This window comes from Nerophis ophidion, linkage group LG23, assembly GCF_033978795.1.
Source record: "Nerophis ophidion isolate RoL-2023_Sa linkage group LG23, RoL_Noph_v1.0, whole genome shotgun sequence".
Classification (NCBI taxonomy): Eukaryota; Metazoa; Chordata; class Actinopteri; order Syngnathiformes; family Syngnathidae; genus Nerophis; species Nerophis ophidion.
This window is the reverse complement of record NC_084633.1, coordinates 21,450,499-21,476,966: the sequence shown is the minus strand read 5'-3', so window position 1 is coordinate 21,476,966 and position 26,468 is coordinate 21,450,499. Positions and strand designations below refer to the sequence as shown.

The window sequence follows — 26,468 nt, the reverse complement described above, 5'->3', positions numbered from 1 at the left end:
ATGCTTGATGGTGCACCTCAATTGATTGTGCACCTCAAGTTTAGTCGTGCGCCATTTGCGTTCCAGCTTTCTGCATAATAATTTCTGAGCTCTAGTTTCTTCTGTAAACCACGGGGTGCGCTTTTTTGGAGCCTTTTTTAACTTTAGCGGTGCTATGTTATCAATGGTTTCGCGCAGGGCGTCGTTAAAGTTGTTAGTGAGGTTATCAATAGAGCCCACATACTTTGGGAATGGTGCCATTACCGAGGGCAGTAGGTCAGCAAGAGCTGTCGTTGTGGCCGTATTAATGTTGCGGCTGCTATAGCAGTTATTATTATTATTAGTTTGACGAACATGCGTCTGAACCTCGAATTTTATAAGGTAATGATCGGACAATACTTTAGTATACGGGAGTATCGTAACTTTGGAAGCGGTGATACCCTTGACAAGCACTAGGTCTATCGTATTACCGTTGCGATGCGTGGGTTCATTTATTATTTGTGTGAGACCACAGCTATCAATTATAGTCTGGAGCGCTACGCACCTCAACCCCGCTCGACATCCGCGTTTCCGATCACACCGCTGGCGTCTGCTCCGTAGACGGCCCCCGCTGCCACTAGACTCCGCTGCTTCACAGGCCGCTGGATGTAGCCGCCGACGTATCCCCATGCTAGTTAGCATGTTTAGCACGCCCGCGTCTATCAGTCCAAAACGGCCCGATGTGTCCATATCCAGAAGTGTCTGGCGGTCGTACGTGATCACGGAGTGACCACGATGCGAGCCAGCCATGAAGTCTGCAGTCTCCTTGATGTGTGCGCAGTTGTGCACTGCACTCTCTAAAAGCCGTAGATGTTATTGTCACATAGGCATGTACAGCAGATGGCAGTGTTGTCCTGTTTAAGAGTGTCACAACATTGCTGTTTACGGCAGACGAACTGCTTTACGGTAGACGAAAACGTGACTGCTGTTGTTGTGTGTTGTTACTGCGCTGGGAGGACATTAATGAGACTGCCTAACAATAAACCCACGTAAGAAACCAAGAACTCGCCCTCGATCATTCTACAGTTATACCGTCATTGGGCAGATACGCTGTTTATATTGTGGGAAAGCGGATGTGAAAACAGGCTGTCGATACGTCACTCAAGTCTGCATGGAGCTGGAGGGGGCGTGGCCTGAATTTCGGGGAAAAAATTTGTCTGGGGAGGTTTTCAGGAGAGGCGCTGAATTTCGGGAGTCTGCCGCAAAATCCGGGAGGGTTGGCAAGTATGAGTATATCGTGCTAAAGGTCAGATTCCAACCATTGAAATACTTAGTATAGTGGAAGACTTCCGGTCACTGAGAACATCACCGCACATCATAACGGCAGTTCCTTTTTCATCTTAAACATCTAAAAAATGTATTTAAGAATGTCCGGCGGGCCAGATTGAAAAGCTTAACGGGCCCCATGCTGAACTTGGTACTTGTCTTTTAATGAATAAGTCAAAGAATAGGCTTCAAGTTCCTCCGCTGACCTTGATGCCAGTGGACTTCCTGTCTGGATTTTGGCATCAGGAAGTGAGGCAGAGGTAAATGTAACATTCTTCAGATAAAGGGAGAAGTACATGCCACAGGAAGACGTGCATGTCGAGAGGAAAGGGACTCAAGGGAGTTAAACAGAAACAACACATTTCATTGCTTATCTTGTAGTTTGAGTGTGTATTCAAGCACGGCGTCAACATCTGTCAGCTGCTGATACCCGCTTTAAAATCTCACACGGATGGAGACGTGTGTGTGTGTGTGTGTGTGTGTGTGTGTGTGTGTGTGTGTGTGTGTGTGTGTGTGTGTGTGTGTGTGTGTACTGTACACACAGTGGTTTGCAGTTGTTGTGTTTATCAAAGGTGGCAGTGGTTGTTATACAGGACACGCTGCAGGCAAAACTATCAAGTAGAAGGAGGAATTTTGGCATGGACTATGCAGCAAGGAGCCGTCACTTTGCCCCCTAAAACAGGCCTGGGCAATTATTATGACCTTGGGGGGGCCACATTTAGAGAAAAACATGTGTCTGGGGGCCGGTGTATCTATTTTTAGGAACACTAATACAAAACCTCGCAATAATATCTGCTTGAATGCTAAAAACGTTGTGACAGACCGCCTTGAAAAACATAATGGAATTTTACATTTTTCTACGAAGGATAAAACACTGAATATTGACAAAGTATGAACGCCACGCCCCCTTTCGATTGACATATTTTACAATCAAGTGAACAAAAATGCTAAAAACGGTGAAATATGAACGCGAAGTGTACAAAATAAACCCACCTTCAATCTGATATAGCTGATACATCACTAAGCTTTAGAACTTTGGTGTGAAAAGCTCCTTCCGCGTCTGTGGAAACGCTCCCCGCCCACACTGCTTGGTGCCTTGTCTGAGCTGCTGTGACTTACGTTACCATAGAAACTAATTAGATGACCATAGTAACTGGCATATCATCCATAAGCGCAGATTCCAACCATTAAAATACCGTATTTCCTTGAATTGCCGCCGGGGCACTTTTTAATTTAAAACCTCTTCTCACTCCGGCGTTTACCAAAGGCATGCGGTAAAGGCAAGCATGCGCTAATTATTTTAAAACCTCTTCTCACTCCGGCGCTTACCAAAGGCAGGCGGTAAATTTAGGCCTGTGCTTATAAATTTGAGTGTGATGTAAGGATACCATCATGAAAAGCACATTTAATTAAAAAAAAACGTTACTATGGTCTTACCTTTACTTATAAATGAAGTCCATGCGCAGCTCCTTCTGATCAAAAGCATCGATAACTTATTTATAGAAGTCTTCTTTATCTTTCTTCAGTTTTAAAAGTCTCTCTGTCTCGATGGAGATCTTCCTTTATTACCTCCTGCTTCGATTGAAAGTCCAGTTTAGAAAACGGTTTTATTTTAGATATGTAATCCTCCATGTTAAAAGTGCAAACGAGTGGAAAAAATAAACGATGGCTGCTTTTTGTCACTTCTTCTGCAGCCGAGTAGTCGCAAGAAGGATCACTAGCGCCCTCTACCACCAGGAGGCGGGAGTCATTTAATGACTCATATTTGACACACGCAGCTACGGTATATTAATAAAACATAGCTGCTTACTGTTCTTTTTAGCATATTCAATAGCTTGGACCTTAAACCCTACTGAATAGCTCTTAATCTTCTTCCCTTTATGCGATTTCAAATGATTGAAATCAGCCTCCAACATTTTGAAAATGATGACCTGAATTTTCCGGGTGGAAATTCTAGGCATATGCTAATTATTTGGCGAAATGAGTTTGACCTGTTGGAAATTCTAGACATGCGCTAATAAAAATTATGTTTTGCGAAACGAGTTTGAGCCGGCAGTAATTCTAGGCACTTTATATAATTGAAGACTTACGTTTGTTAGAAAACATGACTTCACATCATAATGGCAGCTACACTTTCCATCTTAAAGATCTAAAAAAATGATTTGGGAATGTCCGGCGGCCCAGATTGAAAAGCTCAACGGGCCTTAATTTCCCCAGGTCTGCCCTAAAAGATGTTTTTCTGTTGTTTGCAGAAGATGGGCCCCGTGTCCCCGTTTCTGAGGAGATGTCACTGGGTCGGCTCCTGCGGCGTGCCTCCTCTAAGGCGTCCGACCTCCTGACCTTTAACCCCGGCGCGGCGGGAGCATCGCTGCGTGCAGGCCTGGACGGCGAGATTATTTTCTCCAAAAATAACGTGTGCGTGCATCCTGCCGAGCCGCTGCCGGGCCTGGCGGAGCACCACCCAGGTCAGTTTCCGCCTAATTAAGTCGTTAGCACTAATAGCAAGCCCTGTAGTTTAACTACCATCAAAGTATTGGACAGGACGTCGAAATGTGTAAATAAAGTTGTACTTTATATAAAATAAATGTGGGGATACAAACGGTACAAAACAATCCTTATATCTTGTTATCTGTCGTTCATTCATCACCCGAAGGCTCGTAACGCTCAGTCTCATCAACCACAATGCACCTGTTCCCGCTCCTTTCATTACATCCGGTTTGCCGCAATGCATTGTGGAACATGTAGTATTTTAGTTCACCCTTTGTTAGGCTAGAAAATAGAAAACAAATCAATCCAGTGTCAGCGTTTCTCAAATAATCAATATCAAATACATGTATGAATCAAATCAATTCACTTTTAACTCTTTTTAGCTGTAAATAAGAACAGATCAATTTATCAGCAATAAATCTAGCATGCAAATTATGGGATGACCATCACCACATGAACTATATAACCCATAAGTTACAACAAGCCCTTCAATTTCTATTTGACAAATTTAGACAAATCTATTAGACAATCAATTTAACACACTTAAAGTTATACAATTCAAAGAACAACATTTGTTTTACTACTATTTACACGCACTCTCAAATATATGCTGTAGGGCCGACACATTATGTTGGCAAACACTTCTTGTGTACAAATGTTTACACAATCGGGGCCCAGCTGCGATACATACATTTACTTATTCCCTTCGGGGGCGCTGGAGCCTATCTCAGTTACAATCGGGCGGAAGGCGGTGTACACCCTAGACAAGTTGCCACCTCATCGCAAGGCACAGTACATTAAATGTATATTTCATTACAGCCTTATCTTTTGTCATTACAGTGGTTAACTTCTTTTTACATACAAATGAGTTGGGAAATTGTGTTAGATGTAAATATAAACAGAATACAATGATTTGCAAATCATTTTCAAGCCATATTCAGTTGAATATGCTACAAAGACAAGATATTTGATGTTCAAACTCATAAACTTTATATTCTTTTGCAAATACTAATTAACTTAGAATTTCATGGTTGCAACACGTGCCAAAGTAGTTGGGAAAGGGCATGTTCACCACCGTGTTACATCACATTTTCTTTTAACAACACTCAAACATTTGGGAACTAAGGAAACTAATTGTTGAAGCTTTGAAAGTGGAATTCTTCACCATTCTTGCTTGATGTACAGCTTAAGTTGTGTCTTGTCGTATTTTACACTTCATAATGCGCCACACATTTTCCATGGGAGACAGGTCTGGACTGCAGGCGGGCCAGGAAAGTACCTGCACTCTTTTACTACGAAGCCACGCTGTTGTAACACATGGCTTGGCATTGTCTTGCTGAAATAAGCAGGAGCGTCCATGATAACGTTGCTTGGATGACAACATATGTTGCTCCAAAACCTGTATGGACCATTCAGCATTAATGGTGCCTTCACAGATGTGTAAGTTACCCATGCCTTGGGCACTAATACACCCCCATACCATCACACATGTGTAAGTTACCCATGTCTTGGGCACTAATACACCCCCATACCATCACACATGTGTAAGTTACCCATGTCTTGGGCACTAATACACCCCCATACCATCACACATGTGTAAGTTACCCATGTCTTGTTCACTAATACACCCCCATACCATCACACATGTGTAAGTTACCCATGTCTTGTTCACTAATACACCCCCATACCATCACACATGTGTAAGTTACCCATGTCTTGGGCACTAATACACCCCCATACCATCACACATGTGTAAGTTACCCATGTCTTGGGCACTAATACACCCCCATACCATCACACATGTGTAAGTTACCCATGTCTTGTTCACTAATACACCCCCATACCATCACACATGTGTAAGTTACCCATGTCTTGTTCACTAATACACCCCCATACCATCACACATGTGTAAGTTACCCATGTCTTGGGCACTAATACACCCCCATACCATCACACATGTGTAAGTTACCCATGTCTTGTTCACTAATACACCCCCATACCATCACACATGTGTAAGTTACCCATGTCTTGTTCACTAATACACCCCCATACCATCACACATGTGTAAGTTACCCATGTCTTGTTCACTAATACACCCCCATACCATCACACATGTGTAAGTTACCCATGTTTTGGGCACTAATACACCCCCATACCATCACACATGTGTAAGTTACCCATGCCTTGGGCACTAATACACCCCCATACCATCACACATGTGTAAGTTACCCATGCCTTGGGCACTAATACACCCCCATACCATCACACATGTGTAAGTTACCCATGTCTTGGGCACTAATACACCCCCATACCATCACACATGTGTAAGTTACCCATGCCTTGGGCACTAATACACCCCCATACCATCACACATGTGTAAGTTACCCATGTCTTGTTCACTAATACACCCCCATACCATCACACATGTGTAAGTTACCCATGTCTTGGGCACTAATACACCCCCATACCATCACACATGTGTAAGTTACCCATGTCTTGGGCACTAATACACCCCCATACCATCACACATGCTGGCTTTTACACTTTGCCCCTATAACAATCCAGATGTTTTTTTTCCTATTTGTTCCGGAGGACACCACGTCCACAGTTTCCAAAGATAATTTGAAATATGGACTCGTCAGACCACAGAACACTTTTCCACTTTGCATCAGTCCATCTTAGATGATCTCGGGCCCAGCCAAGCCGGCAGCGTTTCTGAGTGTTGTTGATAAATGGCTTTCGCTTTGCATAGTAGAGTTTTAACTTGCACTTACAGATGTAGCGACCAACTGTAGTTGCTGACAGTGGTTTTATGAAGGGTTCCTGAGCTAATGTGGTGATATCCTTTACGCACTGATGTCGGTTTTTGATGCAATACCGCCTGAGGGATCAGAGGTCCGTAATATCATGGCTTACGTGCAGTGATTTCTCCAGATTCTCTGAAACTTTTGATGATTTTGCGGACCGTAGATGGTAAAATCCCTAAATTCCTTGCAATAGCTCGTAGAGAAATGTTGTTCTAAAACTGTTCGACAATTTGCTTACAAAGTGGTGACCCTCACCCCATTCTTGTTTATGAACTACTTAGCATTTCATGGAAGCCGCTTTTATAGCCAATCATGGCACCCACCTGTTCCCAATTAGCCTGCACACCTGTGGGATGTTCCAAATAAGTGTTTGATGAGCATTCCTCAACTTAATCAGTATTTATTGCCACCTTTGCCAGCTTCTTTGTCAGGTGTTGCTAGCATCAAATTCTAAAGTTAAACAGTTTTTTTTTTTGCAAATAATCATTATGAGTTTGAACATCAAATATGTTGTCTTTGTAGCATATTCAACTAAATATGGCTTGAAAAGGATTTGCAAATCATTGTATTCTGTTTATATTTACATCTAACACAATTTCCCAACTCATATGGAAACGGGGTTTGTACACTATGTTGCCAAAAGTATTTGGACACCTGCCTTGACTCACATATGAACATGAAGTGCCATCACATTCCTAACCCATAGTGTTCAATACGATTTGGGTCTACCTTTTGCAGCTATTACAGCTTCAACCCTTCTGGGAAGGCTGTCCACAAGGTTGTGGAGTGTGTTTAGTAGGGATTTTCCACCATTTTTCCAAATGCGCATTAGTGTGGTCACACACTGATGTTAGTCCAGAAGGACTGACTCGCATTCTCTAATCTAATTCATCTCCAAAGGGGTCTATCGGGTTCAGGTCAGGACTCTGTGCAGGCCAGTCAAGTTCATCCACACCAGACTGTCATCCATGTCTTTATGGGGACGGTGTGGCGAAGTTGATAGAGTGGCTGTGCCAGCAATCTGAGGGTTACTGGTTCAATCCCTACCTTCTACCATCCTAGTCACGTCCTTTGTGTCCTTGGGCAAGACACTTCACCCTTGCTTCTGATGGGTCTTGGTGAGCGCCTTGTATGGCAGCTCCCATGTCAGTTTGTGAATGGGCGATTGTGGAAAATACTTTGGGCTCCTTAAAAAGAAGGGGTAGAAAAGTACAACCCATTTACCATTTATGGACTTTGCTTTTATGTTTGAAGAGGAAGGGGCCTGCTCCAAGCTGTTCCCACAAAGTTGGGAGTATGGAATTGTCCAACATGTTTTGGTATCCTGGAGCATTCAAAGTTCCTTTCACTGGAACTAAGGGGCCAAGCCCAACTCCTGAAAAACAACACCACACCATAATTCCTCCTCCACCAAATTCGCACTCCTACCACTTGGTGGCTGAGTTGCTGTTGTTCCCAAACTCTTCCATTTTCTTATAATAAAGCCGACAGTTGACTTTGGAATATTTAAGAGCGAGGAACTGGATTTGTTGCACAGGTGGCACCTTATGACAGTTCCACGCTGGAAATCACTGAAAGCGGCCCGTTCTTTCACAAATGTTTGTAGAAACAGTCTCCATGCCTAATTACTTGATTTGATACACCTGTGGCCGGGCCAAGTGATTAGGACATCTGATTCTCATCATTTGGATGGCTAGCCAAATACTTTTGGTAATATAGTGTTAATGAGACAGGTAGGCACAGGTACCGAATTTGGTAATTTAATAGGTACCGACTGAAGTCTATCATACTACGAGGCACCGATTTACCCCTTGGTTGCACATAATGTTAGTCCTGTTGCAGACACTGCACCAGCTCAAGCACTTGGCCGGAAAACAAGCTATCAGGGTAGACTCCGGTGGATTGACTCTAGATCAGGGGTGCCCATTACGTCGATCTCGAGCCAGGCTTTTAAAAAAAATAGACCTAAAAATGAGTGATCATCAATCTTCACCAACACGTCACTTAAATGACATTCACGGTACCGGAGGGTCTTGTGAGATGACGCTGGCTGCTGCAAGATCATCCGTGTACCACTCCGTATAGCGGTGTATTAAAAAGTCATACATTTTACTTTTTGAAACCAATACCGATAATTTCCGATTCCATTTTCAAGCATTTATCGGCCGATAATACCGGACTCCCGATATTATCGGACATTTCTACAATCAACCCATTTGAACGCACACAAAAGTACTGACAATTGGTTCCGTCACTTCCCAGAAACTGTATTGATCCAAGTGGGAACAGTACCTTTCCCTAGAGAAGGGTAGAAATGCGGGAAAAAAATACATTAATAATCAGCGATAGGAAAGCAATTGTTTTTATGGTTTTTGATATATTATGAACTTGTTTTTATACTTGATGATGTGCAACATATTTCAGTTCACTGAATGATTAACACGTCTGATATATATTTCTTTTAATTAGACATCAGCACTAAACTGACGGCTCCCCCTGCAGGCTACCTGTGTGTGCATGTGGAGAAGGACGAGAGCTTGGGCAGCACTCTCATTCTGACCTGGGTGCCCAACTCCCGGATCCAAAGGCAGGATGAAGAGGCACTACGCTACATCACGCCCGAGAGCTCGCCTGTACGCCGGAACGGGCGCCGCAGAGGCAGACGGTAGGCAGCATCCACCGTGAATCGTTATTCTACTGTCGGCCATTACGAGGCTGTAAACAATAATGGCACACGGGAGAGGAACTAAAGCTCCATTAGATGCTAAGATCTGACTTGTGGGTAAACAAATGCTACGATCAAAACAAAGCATTGTCTTTGTCAAAGCAGAAGGAGTCATACGACTGTCACTCAAGTGTCCTACCTCCCCTGCAGAGCCCACTCCCGCCCCCCCGCTGCACAGGTGGAAGAAGGAGACCTCACTCTAACCTCCTCCGTCGAGAGCCAAGGTCCGGTGGTGGACCCCCTTGCAGACCTTCCCTCCGTGCAGCTCAGGCAGCATCCCCCTTCCGCAGAGGAGGGCGACGAGGGCTCCTGCGAGCTGTCGGACGAAGTGAGCCGGGACAGCACCATGGGGTCCGACTCGGACACCTTCTCCTCGCCATTCTGCTTGTCCCCCGTCAGCGAGGCGCTCTGTGAGAGCAGCAGCTCTGTCTTCCTGGACAATGACAGCAGGTCAGTTCCTTTTCTTGCTTCCCTTTTATTCCTCTTATGTATTTATAAATCATTATAGTTATGATCAAATCTACACCAAAAATAATACCAGACAAAATACATGTGCCTGACAATACGAAGGCCCTGAGTAGTCCTGAGTTCAGTCCCGCGCTCAGGATCTTTCTTTCTGGAATTTGCATGTTCTCCCCGTAACTGCCCGGGTTCACTCCGGGTACTCCGGCTTTCTCCCACCTCCAAAGACATGCACCTGGGGATAGGCCCCTCCCACCTCCAAAGACATGCACCTGGGGATAGGCCCCTCCCACCTCCAAAGACATGCACCTGGGGATAGGCCCCTCCCACCTCCAAAGACATGCACCTGGGGATAGGCCCCTCCCACCTCCAGAGACATGCACCTGGGGATAGGCCCCTCCCACCTCCAAAGACATACACCTGGGGATAGGCCCCTCCCACCTCCAAAGACATGCACCTGGGGATAGGCCCCTCCCACCTCCAAAGACATGCACCTGGGGATAGGTTGATTGGCAACACTAAATGGTCCCTAGAGTGTGAATGTTGTCCGTCTATCTGTGTTGGCCCTGTGATGAGGTGGCAACTTGTCCAGGGTGTAGGCCGCCTTCCGCCCGAATGCAGCTGAGATAGTCTCCAGCACACCCCGCGACCACAAAAGGGACAAGCGGTAGACAAATAGTTGGATGGATGGAAGATACATCTGCAAAACAAGCAAAATAATGTACTGCAAAACAATTCTTTTTTTGTTTCTTTCTGTTGCATTTTAGAAAGCTATGTACACAATAAATTACCGTGACTGTGGTCTAAAAATGCAAAAAAAAGTATATATTTTAATTGCAAAGCTAGTTAATTGAGTGTGCGTTCAACAAACATGTACTGTATTTTCTGGACCATAGGGCGCACCGGATTATAAGGTGCATTGCCGATGAGCGGGTCTATTCAGGTCTATTTGCAGACAAAAGGTGCACTGGATTATAGGCCACATCTTTATTTTTTATATTTTTTGTCCTGTCCAGCTACTCAGGAAAATCATATTGTTGATGTAGAACAGTGGTGTCAAACTCAAACACAGAGTGGGCCAAAATTTTAAACTGAACAGAGCCGGGGGCCGAGGTTGAACAAATGAACCTTTTAATAGGGACCCAAACTAGTTTTTAATAGGGACCCAAACTAGTTTTTAATAGGGACCCAAACTAGTTTTGCATTGAATATTGAACAAGCAAGGCTTATATAACTTTATAGTGACATGCAAAATCCAGTTAATAATAATAATAATAAAAATATCAATGGGATATCAAATAAAATTTGAATACAAATGGAATGCCTCTTTTCTATTTGCAGCCTTCTGAGGTAAATATCAAAATAAACTTTTTCTATAGGTTAATAATACATTTGAAAATAAAATAATAATGAATGAATCAAACATTCAAGCCTTGAAGTAGCGAGAGTGTATAAATAAAATGTAAATTATTGCTCAGTTTGCTACACTGATTTGCTTCAACACTGAATATGGAACAAGCAACGCTTATATAACTTAATAGTGCAAAATAAACTTTCAAAAAAATATATATACAGTATATATTAAATACAATTGAAATAAAAAATAGAATGCCTCTTTTCTATTTGTAAATATTAACTTTTCCCACAGGCTAATACATTTGAAAATAAAATAACGATGAGTAAATCAACCATTAAGGCCTTTTTACTGGCATCTTTTCTTGCAAGCTAGTTCATTAATGTTGGGGCTCAGGTGGGTGGGGTTGGGGAAGAGGGGTTAGATAGTGCTGCAAGGGGTTCTGGGTATTTGTTTGGTTGTGTTTATGTTGTGTTACGGTGCGGATGCTCTCCCGAAATGTGTTTGTCATTCTTGATGGTGTGGGTTCACAGTGTGGCGCATATTTGCAACAGTGTTAAAGTTGTTTATACGGCCACCCTCAGTGTGACCTGTATGGCTGTTGATCAAGTATGCATTGCAACCACTCGTGTGTGTAGAAGCCGCATAAATTACCTGACTGGGCCGGCACGCTGTTTGTAAGGAAGAAAAGTGGAAGTGATGACAGGTAGTAGGGGACGCTAAAGGCAGTACCTCTAAGACACACCCCCAATATTGTTGTTTAGGTGGAAAACGGGAGAATGGTTGCCCTGGGAGATTTTCAGGTGGGGCACTCAAATTTGGGAGTCTCCCGGGAAAATCAGGAGGGTTGGCAAGTATGAGAATTAGCGGTGAATGCGGTGACACAGCGGCACCGGCGGGCCAGCTCTAATGTTAACTTGATATTGCCTCAAGGGCCAAGTGAAATTACACCACGGGCCAAATTTGGCCCGCGGGCCAGAGTTTGACACCCATGATGTAGATGCACACATGTGCTGTACAAATGTACTTGCAGAGCACATTAAAGGAGTCATGTTATTATTATTTTTTGTAAATGTAAAAGACTTCCTTGTGGTCCAATCAGTGGTCCCCAACCTTTTTGTGGCTGCGGGCCGGTCAACGCTTGACAAATGAAGAGTATGCCGAGTACAAATATTCTAAAAATAGCAACAATTCAAAAATCCTAAATAAATATATTTATTGAATAATACTTCAACAAAATATGAATGTAAGTTTATGAACTGTGAGAAGAAATACAACAATGCAATATTCAGTGTTGACAGCTAGATTTTTTGGTGGACATGTTCCATAAATATTGATGCTAAAGATTTCTTGTTTTTGTGAAGAAATGTTTAGAAGTAAGTTGATGAATCCAGATGGATCTCTATTACAATCCCCAAAGAGGACACTTTAAGTTGATGATTACTTCTATGTGGAGAAATCTGCATTTAGAATCGAATCAATTGGTTTTTTTTTCAACAATTTTTAAGTTATTTTTATATCTTTTTTCCCCTAATAGTTCAAGAAAGACCACTACAAATAAGCAATATTTTGCACTGTTATACGATTTACTAAATCAGAAAATGATGACATAGTGCTGTATTTTCAATCAATCAATCAATCAATGTTTACTTATATAGCCCTAAATCACAAATGTCTCAAAGGACTGCACAAACCACTACGACATCCTCGGAAGAACCCACATAAGGGCAAGGAAAAACTCACACCAAGTGGGACATCGGTGACAATGATGACTATGAGAACCTTGGAGAGGACCTCAGATGTGGGCAACCCCCCCCCCCCCTCTAGGGGACCGAAAGCAATGGATGTCGAGCAGGTCTAACATGATACTGTGAAAGTTCAATCCATAGTGGCTCCAACACAGCCGCGAGAGTTCAGTTCAAAGCGGATCCAACACAGCAGCGAGAGTCCCGTCCACAAGAAACCATCCCAAGCGGAGTTGGATCAGCAGCGTAGAGATGTCCCCAACCGATACACAGGCGAGCGGTCCATCCTGGGTCTCGACTCTGGACAGCCAGTACTTCATCCATGGTCATAGGACCGTCCTGAGGACAAGGGAGAAAAAGAAAAGAAGCGGCAGATCAACTGGTCTAAAAAGGAGGCCTATTTAAAGGCTAGAGTATGCAGATGAGTTTTAAGGTGAGACTTAAATGCTTCTACTGAGGTAGCATCTCGAACTGTTACCGGGAGGGCATTCCAGAGTACTGGAGCCCGAAATGAAAAAGCTCTATAGCCCGCAGACTTTTTTTGGGCTCTAGGAATCACTAATAAGCCGGAGTCCTTTGAACACAGATTTCTTGCCGGGACATATGGTACAATACAATCGGCAAGATTTTTTTACTTCTTTATCCCTTTTTTTCAACCAACAATGCTTTGCTCTGATTAGGGGGTACTTGAATTAAAAAAATGTTCACAGGGGGTACATCACTGAAAAAAATGTGAGAACCACTGCCTAAAAGGGAACGTTGGTGGCCAAATACTTTTGGAAATATAGTGTGTGTCTCCTTGGTGCTTTATATTTGACAAAGGAAAATGTCCAGTTATTAATAATGTTGATGACTTTTTGTAAGCTTGCAAATCTTACAGCTCAGCCTATAATTATTATTTGTACCTTTTTAGATGAATTGTCATTGGTCAATTGATTTTATATAAAACTCAGAGAGAATCCATCCATTTACTACCGCTTGTCCCTTTTGGGGCGGCGGGGGGGTTGCAGAAGTCCATCTCAGCTACAATCGGGCGGTAGGCGGGGTACACTCTGGACAAGTCACTACCTCATCACAGGGCCCTGAGAGCATACTTGCCAACCCTCCCGGATTTTCCGGGAGACTCCCGAAATTCAGCGCCTCTCCCGAAAACCTCCCGGGACAAATTTCCCAAGAAAATCTCCCGAAATTCAGGTGGAGCTGGAGGCCACGCCCACTCCAGCTCCATGAGAACCTGACTCAATGTTGTGACCCTCTTAAACAGGACAATACTGCCATTTACGGTACATAGAATAGAATGTAAATATATTCTACATTTAAGTGCAGTCAAGGAACATAGATAGATAGATAGATAGTACTTTATTGATTCCTTCAGGAGAGTTCCTTGAGGAAAATTAAAATTCCAGCAGCAGTGTACAGAGTTGAGATCAATTTAAAGAAAAAAGTAAAAATTAAATAATAGGGGTTTAAAAGGAAACAAAATAGAGAAATATTACAAAAAGAATAAAAACAATGGGAATAACAATATAACAGTAAAATAAGAATATAACAAGACAAAGACATGCATTAGGGTGTATTTTCTGAAGCCCACAGTAAAGAGACGTAATTTCATCACGTCGCCTGGTTATTGATTCCAACCCAATATATTACACCGTTGACGAGCAAAATGAAGAAATACGCTTGCAAGTTCCAGAACGATTGTAAACAAGAATTTCAGTTTATCCAGGAGAGTTCGAAGGGGAAGGGGTATGTTGCCTGTACATTTTGTAGAACAGACTTCTCCATTGAACACGGTGAATGGATGTACTCAGCCATGAACGGTCAGCGAAGCACAAAGTGTCCGCAGCGCAGCACCGTTCACAACCCAGTATTATGGCCCACCTCGCAAAATGGACACCCGATGGTGTAACTTATGCTGAGACAAAGATGGATGGCTATGCTGGTAGCTGGAAGCAACATCCCGTTCTCATTTGCGGATGTCTACAACAAATCCGTGAAGGATATCGCTCGCCAATACGCAAATGGCAGAACAAAGGTTACTCAAATAGTGAAAGGTAAGTGTTGTTGTTGTTTTTTTGTAACCAGCAAGCACAGTACAGTTAGTAGAACAACTGTGTTTTTATTACTGTGTATTTGATAGGTGCCGTCGGAAATTCAAATATTTATTTTCTTTATATATATATAATAAAATAAATATATGTAGCTACAATTCACTTAAAGTCAACTATTTCATACATATATAAAATATATATGAAATACTCGAGTTGGTGAATTATACGCCACCCCCTCTTAACCACGCCCCCCACCCCAACCACGCCTCCCACCCCAACCACGCCTCCGCCCCGCTTCCCGAAATCGGAGGTCTCAAGGTTGACAAATATGCTTGAGAGAGAACATATTTTTTAAATGTATTTTTTTTTTTTTTTTTACAAAATAGTCAATAATGGCGTTTCTAATGTGTACAATATTTTGAAACTGTCAAATACTTTTCATAAATGGCTCAGTTTCTGGGACGGCGTGGCGCAGTGGGATAGTGGCCGTGCGCAACCCGAGGGTCCCTGGTTCAATCCCCACCTAGTACCAACCTCGTCACGTCCGTTGTGTCCTGAGCAAGACACTTCACCCTTGCTCCTGATGGGTGCTGGTTAGCGCCTTGCATGGCAGCTCCCTCCATCAGTGTGTGAATGTGTGTGTGAATGTGTCTGTAAATGTGGAAGAGGGCTTCACGGTGGCTGAGGGGTTAGTGTGTCTGCCTCACAATACGAAGTTCCTGTAGTCCTGCTTTCAGATCCAGGCTCGCGACCCCAAAAGGGAATAAGCAGTAGGAAATGGATGGATGGATGGATGGTTCAGTTTCTTCCTGGTGCGGTTGAACCAAAAATTAGTCAAATTGTGTAAGGAGTTAATGTTACCCCAGTCTGCCACTAGGTGGCGCCATAAGGAAAAGTATGGAACACACTCGGGATGTAATGCCGCTTCAGTCCACCAGATGTCTCACTTCTCTCTAAACAACTGCAGGTTGATGACGTCAAGAGGTGGCACCAAGCATAATCAAAAGATGCAAATGTTTAATTAATATGATCCCCAGAAGGCTTGTTGTCAGTTCCAGTGTGTTTTGGGAGGGCGGGGGTCTTTTTTACTCTTGTAGTTCCTGCTCATTGATGTCCAGAATGTGTGTTCGTGCGGCTGATGCCTTTTTAACCTCTGTTTGCTCCAAGTCTGTGTGTGACTTGGCAGCCCTCTCGCTTTCTAACATTTACTCTCTCTCTCCTCCTGCTCTGGGGTTCTCCTCTTCACATATTTCTTCCACCCTGCTTTTGGAGTATTTTTTCTTCCCAATATTGTTTTTTTCCCCCCCCGCCTTCCTAAAGTCTGTGTGAAGCTCTTTGATTTCCAGCTCTCCCGCCCGGGGTTGTTGTGCTGGGCTGAATGTCAGCTCGCCGGATTAGAGAGGAAAGAGAGAAGGGGAGGCAGCCAAAACCCTGGAACTCTCTCGCCCATCTCCCTTTTCTCTCTCCCTCGCTTTAATTGACACTGTTAAGGGGGCCGGGAACTGGAAACATGTCACTTGGAATCACCGGGAGAGAAAAGGCTGGCTGCTCATGGGAGAGCAAGTGTGGATGAAAGAGTGGTGGTGGGGGGCAAAGAGGAGGAATCTAGCGCCAAGCAAGCTCTCTAAAAAGCGTCTTGACAGTTGAACCAAAGTAACCACCGCCAGCTGCCAGTCAGAACCCGAAACAGGCGCACATTAAGTACATGTAAGGAGTGACTAATCATACGTCACTCTTCTGTAATAACAATTCTGATTAATGACACAGTATTATAGGTGTAGGAGCCTAAATGCTGTTCAAGTTCATTTACATTTTATGGAAGGTGTTTTATGTTTATTCAGCCAAAAAGGGACTATTTACTTTATTTGCATGATAAGAAAATTGATATATTGAATACTTAGAGTAAAGCTCGATTAAATTGTAATTATTGCATCCATCCATCCATCCATCATCTTCCGCTTATCCGAGGTCGGGTCGCGGGGGCAGCAGCCTAAGCAGGGAAGCCCAGACTTCCCTCTCCCCAGCCACTTTGTCTAGCTCTTCCCGGGGGATCCTGCGGTGTTCCCAGGCCAGCCGGGAGACATAGTCTTCCCAACGTGTCCTGGGTCTTCCCCGTGGCTTCCTACCAGCTGGACGTGCCCTAAACACCTCCCTAGGGAGGCGTTCGGGTGGCATCCTGACCAGATGCCCGAACCACCTCATCTGGCTCCTCTCCATGTGGAGGAGCAGCGGCTTTACTTTGAGTTCCTCTCAGATGACAGAGCTTCTCACCCTATCTCTAAGGGAGAGACCCGCCACCCAGCGGAGGAAACTCATTTGGGCCGCTTGTACCCGTGATCTTATCCTTTCGGTCATGACCCAAAGCTCATGACCATAGGTGAGAATGGGAACGTAGATCGACGGATAAATTGAGAGCTTTGCCTTCCGGCTCAGCTCCTTCTTCACCACAACGGATCGGTACAACGTCCGCATTACTGAAGACGCCGCACCGATCCGCCTGTCGATCTCACCATCCACTCTTCCCCCACTCATGAACAAGACTCCTAGGTACCTGAACTCCTCCACTTGGGGCAGGGTCTCCTACCCAACCCGGAGATGGCACTCCACACTTTTCCGGGCGAGAACCATGGACTCGGATTTGGAGGTACTGATTCTCATTCCGGTCGCTTCACACCTGGCTGCGAACCGATCCAGTGAGAGCTGAAGATCCCAGTCAGATGAAGCCATCAGGACCACATCATCTGCAAAAAGCAGAAACCTAATCCTGCGGTCACCAAACCGGAACCCCTCAACACCTGTGTAACAACACTAACAGGGAGGGATTCAAGTTGCACCACTGGCAAGAAATCTGCCGCCAGACCCCCATTGAATGTACCAGAGTGTCTCCACATTTGACCGGCGATGCTAAGACAGACATGGCACAGAGATGTATGGATAACCTGCAGATGCATTTGCAACCATTAAGTCAACAAACTCACAAAGGTGAGTTTTGTTGATTTTGACTGCCAGTTAATCGATGCTAACATGCTACGCTAATCGATGCTAACATGGTATTTACCGGCGGTGCTAAAGCAGACATGGCACAGAGATGTATGGATAACCTGTAGATGCATTTGCAACTATATTACGTTTCCTTCCACCCACATTTAATGCGAAACAAACACTTACCAATCGACGGATTTAAGTTGCTCCAGTGTCAAAAGATGCGAAAGTCCTGATCGTTTGGTCCGCACATTTTACCGGCGATGCTAACGCAGCTATTCAGCCATGCTATGGCTATGAATAGCGTCAATAGCTATTCGCTCAATAGCTTCAGTTTCTTCTTCAATATTTTCATACTCCAACCATCTTTTTCAATACATGCGTAATCTGTTGAATCGCTTAAGTCGCTGAAATCCGAGTTTGAATCCGAGCTAATGTCGCTATATCTTGCTGTGGTATTCCCATTGTTTGTTTACATTGGCAGCACTGTATGACGTCACAGGGAAATGGATAGTAGTTTCGAAGATAGCCAAAATAAGGCACTTTAAAGCTTTATTTAGGGATATTCCGAGACCAGTAAAAATTTAAGAAAAACTTCAAAAAATACAACAAGCCACTGGGAACTGATTTTTATTGTTTTTAACCCTTTAGAAATTGTGATAATGTTCCCCTTTAAGGAGTACTTTTGAGGTTGTTGCTTGGCTGCTCCTGTTATTGTGGAACTGCAAACTAAGAAGCTGGTGGCTATTTATTGCTACCATGCAAATTTCCAATTATCATTTTGGTTGGAGCATAGAAAGTGGTTCGTAAAGCAGGAACATAGCCTGAAGTCCCTCCTCTTCTTTGAGCTCACACCAGGGATTGAAAGCCGGGCCAATGTCGAACCTTGACTGTCCTTTTATCCGGGTAGCCTCCCTTTTTTTCTTTTGTCTCCTCACACAAAACTTATGTTTTTTTTTGTTGCTTTGTAGCTTCTGCTATGTTAGCAGTAATTGCATGTAGGCGTTCACACCCACTTCTGTCTATTTAAGGAATGGGAGGGAAGTGGGAGTGACATAACTGTATGCCGTAAAGCAAGTCAGCACATTTGTAGTTTTTTGTGTGGCAGAATTCCTGCCACCCTCCTTTTTAAAAAGCAATACAGACCCCCTCAGGCTACGAGGGTCATTCAACTAGTTGTACAAACCCTGTTTCCATATGAGTTGGGAAATTGTGTTGGATGTAAATATAAACAGAATACAATGATTTGCAAATCCTTTTCAAGCCATATTCAGTTGAATATGCTACAAAGACAACATATTTCATGTTCAAACTGATAAATATTTTTTTTTGCAAATAATCATTAACTTTAGAATTTGATGCCAGCAACACGTGACAAAGAAGTTGGGAAAGGTGGCAATAAATACTGATAAAGTTGAGGAATGTTCATCAAACACTTATTTGGAACATCCCACAGGTGTGCAGGCTAATTGGGAACAAAAACAGCTTCCCAAAAAATGCTCAGTCTTTCACAAGAAAGGATGGGGTGAGGGTCACCACTTTCTAAGCAAATTGTCGAACAGTTTTAGAACAACGTTTCTCAACCAGCTATTGCAAGGAATTTAGGGATTTTACCATCTACGGTCCGTAAAATCATCAAAGGTTCGGAGAATCTGGAAAAATCACTGCACGTAAGCCATGATATTACAGACCTTTGATCCTTCAGGCGGTACTGCATCAAAACTGACATCGGTGTGTAAAGGATATCACCACATGGGCTCAGGAACACTTCATAAAACCACCGTCAGTAACTACAGTTTGTTGCTACATCTGTAAGTGCAAGTTAAAACTCTACTATGCAAAGCAAAACCCATTTATCAACAACATCAAGGAACGCCGCTGGCTTTGCTGGGCCCCGAGCTCATCTAAGTGGAAAAGTGTTCTGTGGTCTGACGAGTCCACATTTAAAATTATATTTGGAAACTGTAGAGGTGGTGTCCTCCAGAACAAAGAGGGAAATAACCATCCGGATTGTTATAGGTGCAAAGTCCAAAAGCCAGCCTCTGTGATGGTATGGGGTTGTATTAGTGCCCAAGGCATGGGTAACTTACACATCTGTGAAGGCACCATTAATGCTGAAAGGTCCATACAGGTTTTGGAGCAACATAAGTTGTCATCCAAGCAATGTTATCAGGGACGCCCCTGCTTATTTCAGCAAGACAATGCCAAGCCACGTGTTGCAACAGCGTGGCTTCGTAGTAAAAGAGTGCGGGTACTTTCCTGGCCCGCCTGCAGTCCAGACCTGTCTCCCATGGAAAATGTGTGGCGCATTATGAAGCGTAAAATAGGACAGCGGAGACCCCGGACTGTTGAAGGACTGAAGCTCTACATAAAACAAGAATGGGAAAGAATTCCACTTTCAAAGCTTCAACAATTAGTTTCCTCAGTTCCCAAACGTTTATTGAGTGTTGTTAAAAGAAAAGGTGATGTAACACAGTGGTGAACATGCCCTTTCCCAACTACTTTGGCACGTGTTGCAGCCATGAAATTCTAAAGTTAATGATTATTTGCAAATAAAAATAAAGTTTATGAGTTTGAACATGAAATATGTTGTCTTTGTAGCATATTCAACTGAATATGGCTTGAAAATGATTTGCAAATCATTGTATTCTGTTTATATTTACATCTAACACAATGTCCCAACTCATATGGAAACGGGGTTTGTAAGTCGACGTATCGTCCCCAAAGTTATGAAAATACTTTATTAAGGTTGTAAATTGACTTAGTGCTGCTTTTATGACTGCACCCACTCATGTCCTTCCTTGCAGTGGCTGGGTGGAAAGTATGCCTGCGTATTAAAGTTCCTGGCACTCCACGCCGTCTGTATTTCATACATTTTTATGAGTTACACTTATTAAACGATTACTCATAGCAACAGAATATACATCAAAGCTTTTTTCTAACCGAATTAAAAGATTTAGGCGATTAATCGTTGTAGCCCTACGATATGATTTGAGTAATATACTTAAGTTATGATGCAGCGGTTTTTAAAGCCTCTTTTCAGAATTAAATACAGTTGGGTCCCGGAAAAAAAATATTTTCAGAGCTTTTGTTTGCCCAACGACACTCTGTTAACTCGATTACTGTAAGTACTAAAACTATATCGCCTTTTTAAGATAACTGAAGTGATTTTATTCAATCAAGCCGTTGTTGATGTCTGCCAAACCCTTTGAAAGAATAGAATAGGATAGATCAGTGGTTCTTAACCTCGTTGGAGGTACCGAACCTCACCAGTTTTATATGCGCATTCACCCAACCCTTCTTTAGTGAAAAAATGTTTGGGTTTTTTTTCAAATTCAAGACAAAGTTATGTTTTTGCTAACACTTTAGCATAGGGAACATATTCTAAGTAACAGAGACTTAAAGGTGGGTAGTAACGCGCTACATTTACTCCGTTACATCTACTTGAGTAACTTTTGGGATAAATTGTACTTCTAAGAGTAGTTTTTATGCAACATACTTTTACTTTTACTTGAGTATATTTATAGAGAAGAAACGCTACTTTTACTCCGTTCCATTTATCTACATTCAGCTCGCTACTCGCTACTTTTTTTATCGATCTATTAATGTTTGTTTTGGTTTTTCAAAGTAGGAACTACACATGCCTGCGTTTCACCAATCACATGCAGTCACTGGTGACGTTGGACCAATCAAACAGAGCCAAGTGGTCACATGACCCGACTTAAACATGTTGACAAACTTATTGGGGTGTTACCATTTAGTGGTCAATTGTACGGAATATGTACTGTACTGTGCAATCTACTAATAAAAGTTTCAATCAATCAATCAAAAGTGTAAAGGAAAAAAGACACTTTTTATTTCAACCGTACTTCCCGTCAAAAACCTAAAGACTGATCGCACAGTTCCTGTCTTCACAATAAAAGTGCCGCTCCATCGCGCCTGCGCTAACAAAATAAGAGTCTCCAAAAGCCAGCACAAACAAGCTAGCAAGCTACGGAGTTTGCCGCCAATGTATTTCTTGTAAAGTGTATAAAAACAAATATGGAAGCTGGACAAATAAGATGCCAAAAACCAACGACTTTCATGTGGTATTAGACAGGAAGGAGGAACTTTTTTTCTCCTCCATTTGAAAATGTGGACATTATCAGCACTTTACTGTCTGATTCCAATCAATGCAAGTCATCAGAATCAGGTAATACACCAACTTATATTCTTGTCTTCATGAAAGATAGGAATCTATATGTTAAACATGCATGTATATTCATTAAAACACCTTTAACATGTCAACAAAAACGGCAAAATAAATAAATATAAATTATATACTGTATATATACAGTATATATATATATATATATATATGTATATATATATATAATATATGATATGTGTGTTTATGTATATGATATGTGTGTTTATGTATATATGAGGTAGACTTGGTCATTTATTAAGTAATTGATTAACTTTAAAAAACTTATTGGGGTGTTACCATTTAGTGGTCAATTGTACAGAATATGTACTGTACTGTGCAATCTACTAATACAAGTTTCAATCAATCAATCAATCAATGCCTACTGAGCCTATGGTGGTGTTAAGTTATTGTGGCTCAATGTGCCTTATTTTTTTTTATTTTAATGTATTATTATTTAATATATATTATTGTTTTAGTTGCTTAAGAGATATTCCTGGCTCTGAATTTGCTCATTGCTATTTTTATGTTTTTGTGCATTATTTGTTGCCGTAATCATTAAACAAACAGGTTACTCATCAGTTACTCAGTACTTGAGTAGTTTTTTCACAACATACTTTTTACTTTTACTCAAGTAAATATTTGGGTGACTACTCCTTACTTTTACTTGAGTAATAAATCTCTAAAGTAACTGTACTCTTACTTGAGTACAATTTCTGGCTACTCTACCCACCTCTGCTAGCCACCACGCAGTCTGATAGTTTATATATCAATGATGAAATATTAACATTGCAACACATGCCAATACGGCCTTTTTAGTTTACTAAATTACAATTTGAAATTTCCCGGGAGTTTCGTCTTGGAAATGTCGTGTAATGATGACGTGTACGCAGGACGTCACGGGTTTTTAGGAAGTATGAGCGTTTAAAAAGCTAAAAGTCGTCTGCTTTAACGGCATAATTACACAGTATTTTGGACATCTGTGTTGCTGAATCTTTTGCAATTTGTTCAATTAATAATGGAGAAGTCACAGTAGAAAGATGGAGTTGGGAAGCTTTAGCCTTTAGCCACACAAACACACGGTGATTCCTTCTTTAAAATTCCCGGAGCTGAAACTTTACTATGGATCAGAGCGCGGTCAAGCAGACATGGATCCCAACCCAATGTCAACCAGCAGGTTTTGGTGAGAAAATTGTGGTTATAGTGTATAGTGTATACCGGATATCAGCTGAGCTTGTGTCGTCTGTACAGCTGCCGTGGACACACGGCCGTGGACACACCCCTCCGACTATCAGGTACTATTAAACTCACTAAGACACTAGCAACACAATAGAACGATAACGGATTTCCCAGAATTATCCTAGTAAATGTGTTCAAAAACATCGGAATCCATCCCATTGCTATCGTGTTTTTAGGGCCCGCATGGCCCATTGGCAAAGGACCTATTGTTTTTCGTGTGTTTTATTATTATTATTCTTTATTATTCTTTCTTTATTATTCCACACCTATGCGCTGTAATATGACCCCCTTAACATGCTTCAAAACTCACCAAATTTGACACACACGTCAGTCCGGCAAACCTTCCCAACTTATTAAGCAACCAAACCCCAAAAATCAAAATTGCACGCTAGCGTCCCCTAGGAAGAAACAAAAAACAGACTGCTTGTAACTTCCGCTAGCAATGTCGTAGAGACATGAAACAAAAACCTCTATGTAGGTCTGACTTAGACCTAAATTTCCAATTAGAAACTTCTATAGCAAAAATCAACAGAAAGTTGGCAAAAACCCCTTCAAAACAAAATTTTCGCAAAAAAATGCTATTTTTGCCTCTTTGAGCTGTAATTTGACCCCCTTAAAATGCTTCAAAATTCACCAAACTTGGCACACACATCAGGACTGGCAAAAATTGCGATCTAGTGAAAAAACCAAACCCCAAAACTCAAAATTGGGCTCTATCGCAATTTTTGAATAAAACACAGGAAAAACTGCTCCTAGGAAGAGAAAACAGATAAAACTGCTTGTAACTTCCGGTAGGAATGTCGGACAGACATGAAACAAAAACCTCAATGTAGGTCTCACTTAGACCTACATTTTAATAGCTGACATCCTGCAGCAAAAATCAACAGGAAGTTGGCAATTACCCCTTCAAAATAAAAGACCACTGGACAAAAGTATTGTGACACTTAGGACTAACACTAGGCAAAAGTATTGGGACACTTAGGACTAACACTGGGCAAAAGTATTGGGACACTTAGGACTAACACTAGGCAAAAGTATTGGGACACTTATGACTAACACTAGACAAAAGTATTGGGACACTTAGGACTAACACTAGACAAAAGTATTGGGACACTTAGGACTAACACTAGACAATGACAATGTGAAATGGAATTAGCAGCAGCCAAAGGTGGACCCGGCCAACGCTGCTTGTAGCTTTAATTTTTTGGGGTTTTTTTCTACGCCGTCGCTATCAATATCCTCAAACACGAATCTTTCATCCTCGCTCAAATTAATGGGGAAATTGTCGTTTTCTCTGTCCGAATCACTGTTTTTGTCGGAGGCTCCCATTAAAATCAATGTGAACATGTGAGGAGCCCCCACACTTGCCACGTCATCGTCTGCGACTTCCGGTAAAGGCGGGGCTTTTTCAGGAAGTACAAAAAGTGGCCAACTTTATGGTGGATGTTCTCTACTAAATCCTTTCAGCAAAAATATGGCAATATCGCGAAATGATCAAGTATGACACATAGAATGGACCTGTTTAAATAAGAAAAGCTCATTTCAGTAGGCCTTTTAATTTAGTGTTATTTGGACACCAGGGTAACATATTCTAAGCAATAAAGACTTAATTTAGAGTTATTTGATTAGGGTCAGGGTTAAAGGGTTAGGGTAATAATAAGGCCATGCCGAATAAGGCATTAATAAGTACTTAATAATGACTAGTTTAGAGCCGATACGTTACTAATTTGCATGTTAATAAGCAACTTATTAATGGTGAAAATGTCCCCCATACTAAAGTATTACTGGTGCACAAAATGAAGCGTGCATGAACATCACCTTCTTCAAACAACAAAACCAATGCAGTGCTTAAACTCACAACAAACTACACACCTGCAAGTCAGTCAGCTGTTGCCGTATTCGTAATAGGCCGATAGGGAGAAGTTTGTATTTACACGATGAGTCGGGCGTGTTTTGACCTCCGTTGAACCCCTGGGGCCGACTCACCAAACCCCTAGGGGTCCATCAAACCCAGGTTAAGAACCACTGGAATAGAATATATCCTTTTTGTCATTCTACAACTAAATTGCAAGCAAACTAATTTAGTGCAAATTCATAATAACACATAGAAAACTTAAGAACATGGCACTCAGATGAATATATAATAATACATAAAATAGCAAGCACACAGCTCACATGCACAGTCATTCTTTTTTATGCCTTGTGTTCAGCGACACTATTGCTCTCAGGCAAAAAGTGTTCATAAATCTGACACCGCTGCTATATTATAATAATCCCCATTAGGCAAGTATGAATTGTCTGTCTTAAAAACCTTTTAACTGTACAAGCGATATTGATGACAACATTTGAACATTCTTGACTCCCATAAGATCCAATGGAAGGTTATGTAATGGAGCCGAAACAGGAAGGTGATACTTTCCCTTAGTAGTATTTAAATCATAGACATTGTTACCCGTTTAGAGATGCGCGGATAGGCGATTATATCATCCGCAACCGCATCACCAAAGTCGTCATCCACCCGCCGTGCACCCGAACCAACATTTTATCAGAACCGCAACCGCCCGCTGAAATACATCAGAGGTCGGCCACCTTTACAACTCACAGAGTTATTTAAACCTGTTTCACAGAGTAATGAAGACAATTGGAGCCGCTAACGTTCTCGCTACTTTCCAATGATGTTCATCCTGATGACAAGAATATGGGCGTGCTGTGAAACCATTGCCTTTGACACCTTCAACAACATGTACACACCGATTGTTAGTCTGGCAACATGTTGTGTGCAGCTTCCCCAATCACACGTACAAGATTGAAAAGCATACTGGGTGACACTGATGGTTGTGATATAAACAACTTTAACACTTACTAATATGCGCCACGCTGTGAAGCCACACCAAACAAGATTGACAAACACATTTTGTGAGAACATCCTTACAGTATTGATTGATTGATTGATACTTTTGTTAGTAGATTGCACAGTTCAGTACATATTCCGTACAATTGACCACTAAATGGTAACACCCCAATAAGTTTTTCAACTTGTTTAAGTCGGGGTCCACGTTAATCAATTCATGGTAACACAACATAAACGCAACACAACAAATACCCAGAATCCTTTGTATCCGTGACAGTACTTATTATATTTTACC

At 42.2% G+C, this 26,468-nt stretch overlaps 1 protein-coding gene across 4 annotated transcripts in view; it reads left to right on the top strand.

Annotated features, from left to right (window-relative positions):
* The window catches only part of tbc1d16 (TBC1 domain family, member 16), a 95,029-nt gene that overhangs the window by 14,098 nt on the left and 54,463 nt on the right, over positions 1-26,468 (top strand). For 3 of the 4 annotated variants that reach the window (XR_009803955.1, XR_009803956.1, XM_061885258.1), the window contains exons 2-4: positions 3,537-3,749; positions 9,048-9,243; positions 9,454-9,753. Coding sequence is in view for 2 of the 4 variants with exons in the window: in XM_061885258.1 (XP_061741242.1) it covers positions 3,537-3,749; positions 9,048-9,243; positions 9,454-9,753 (709 nt within the window). In the remaining 2 variants the exon portion in view is untranslated. The remainder of the gene's footprint in view (positions 1-3,536; positions 3,750-9,047; positions 9,244-9,453; positions 9,754-26,468) is intronic. The other variant, XM_061885259.1, reaches the window with a different exon arrangement.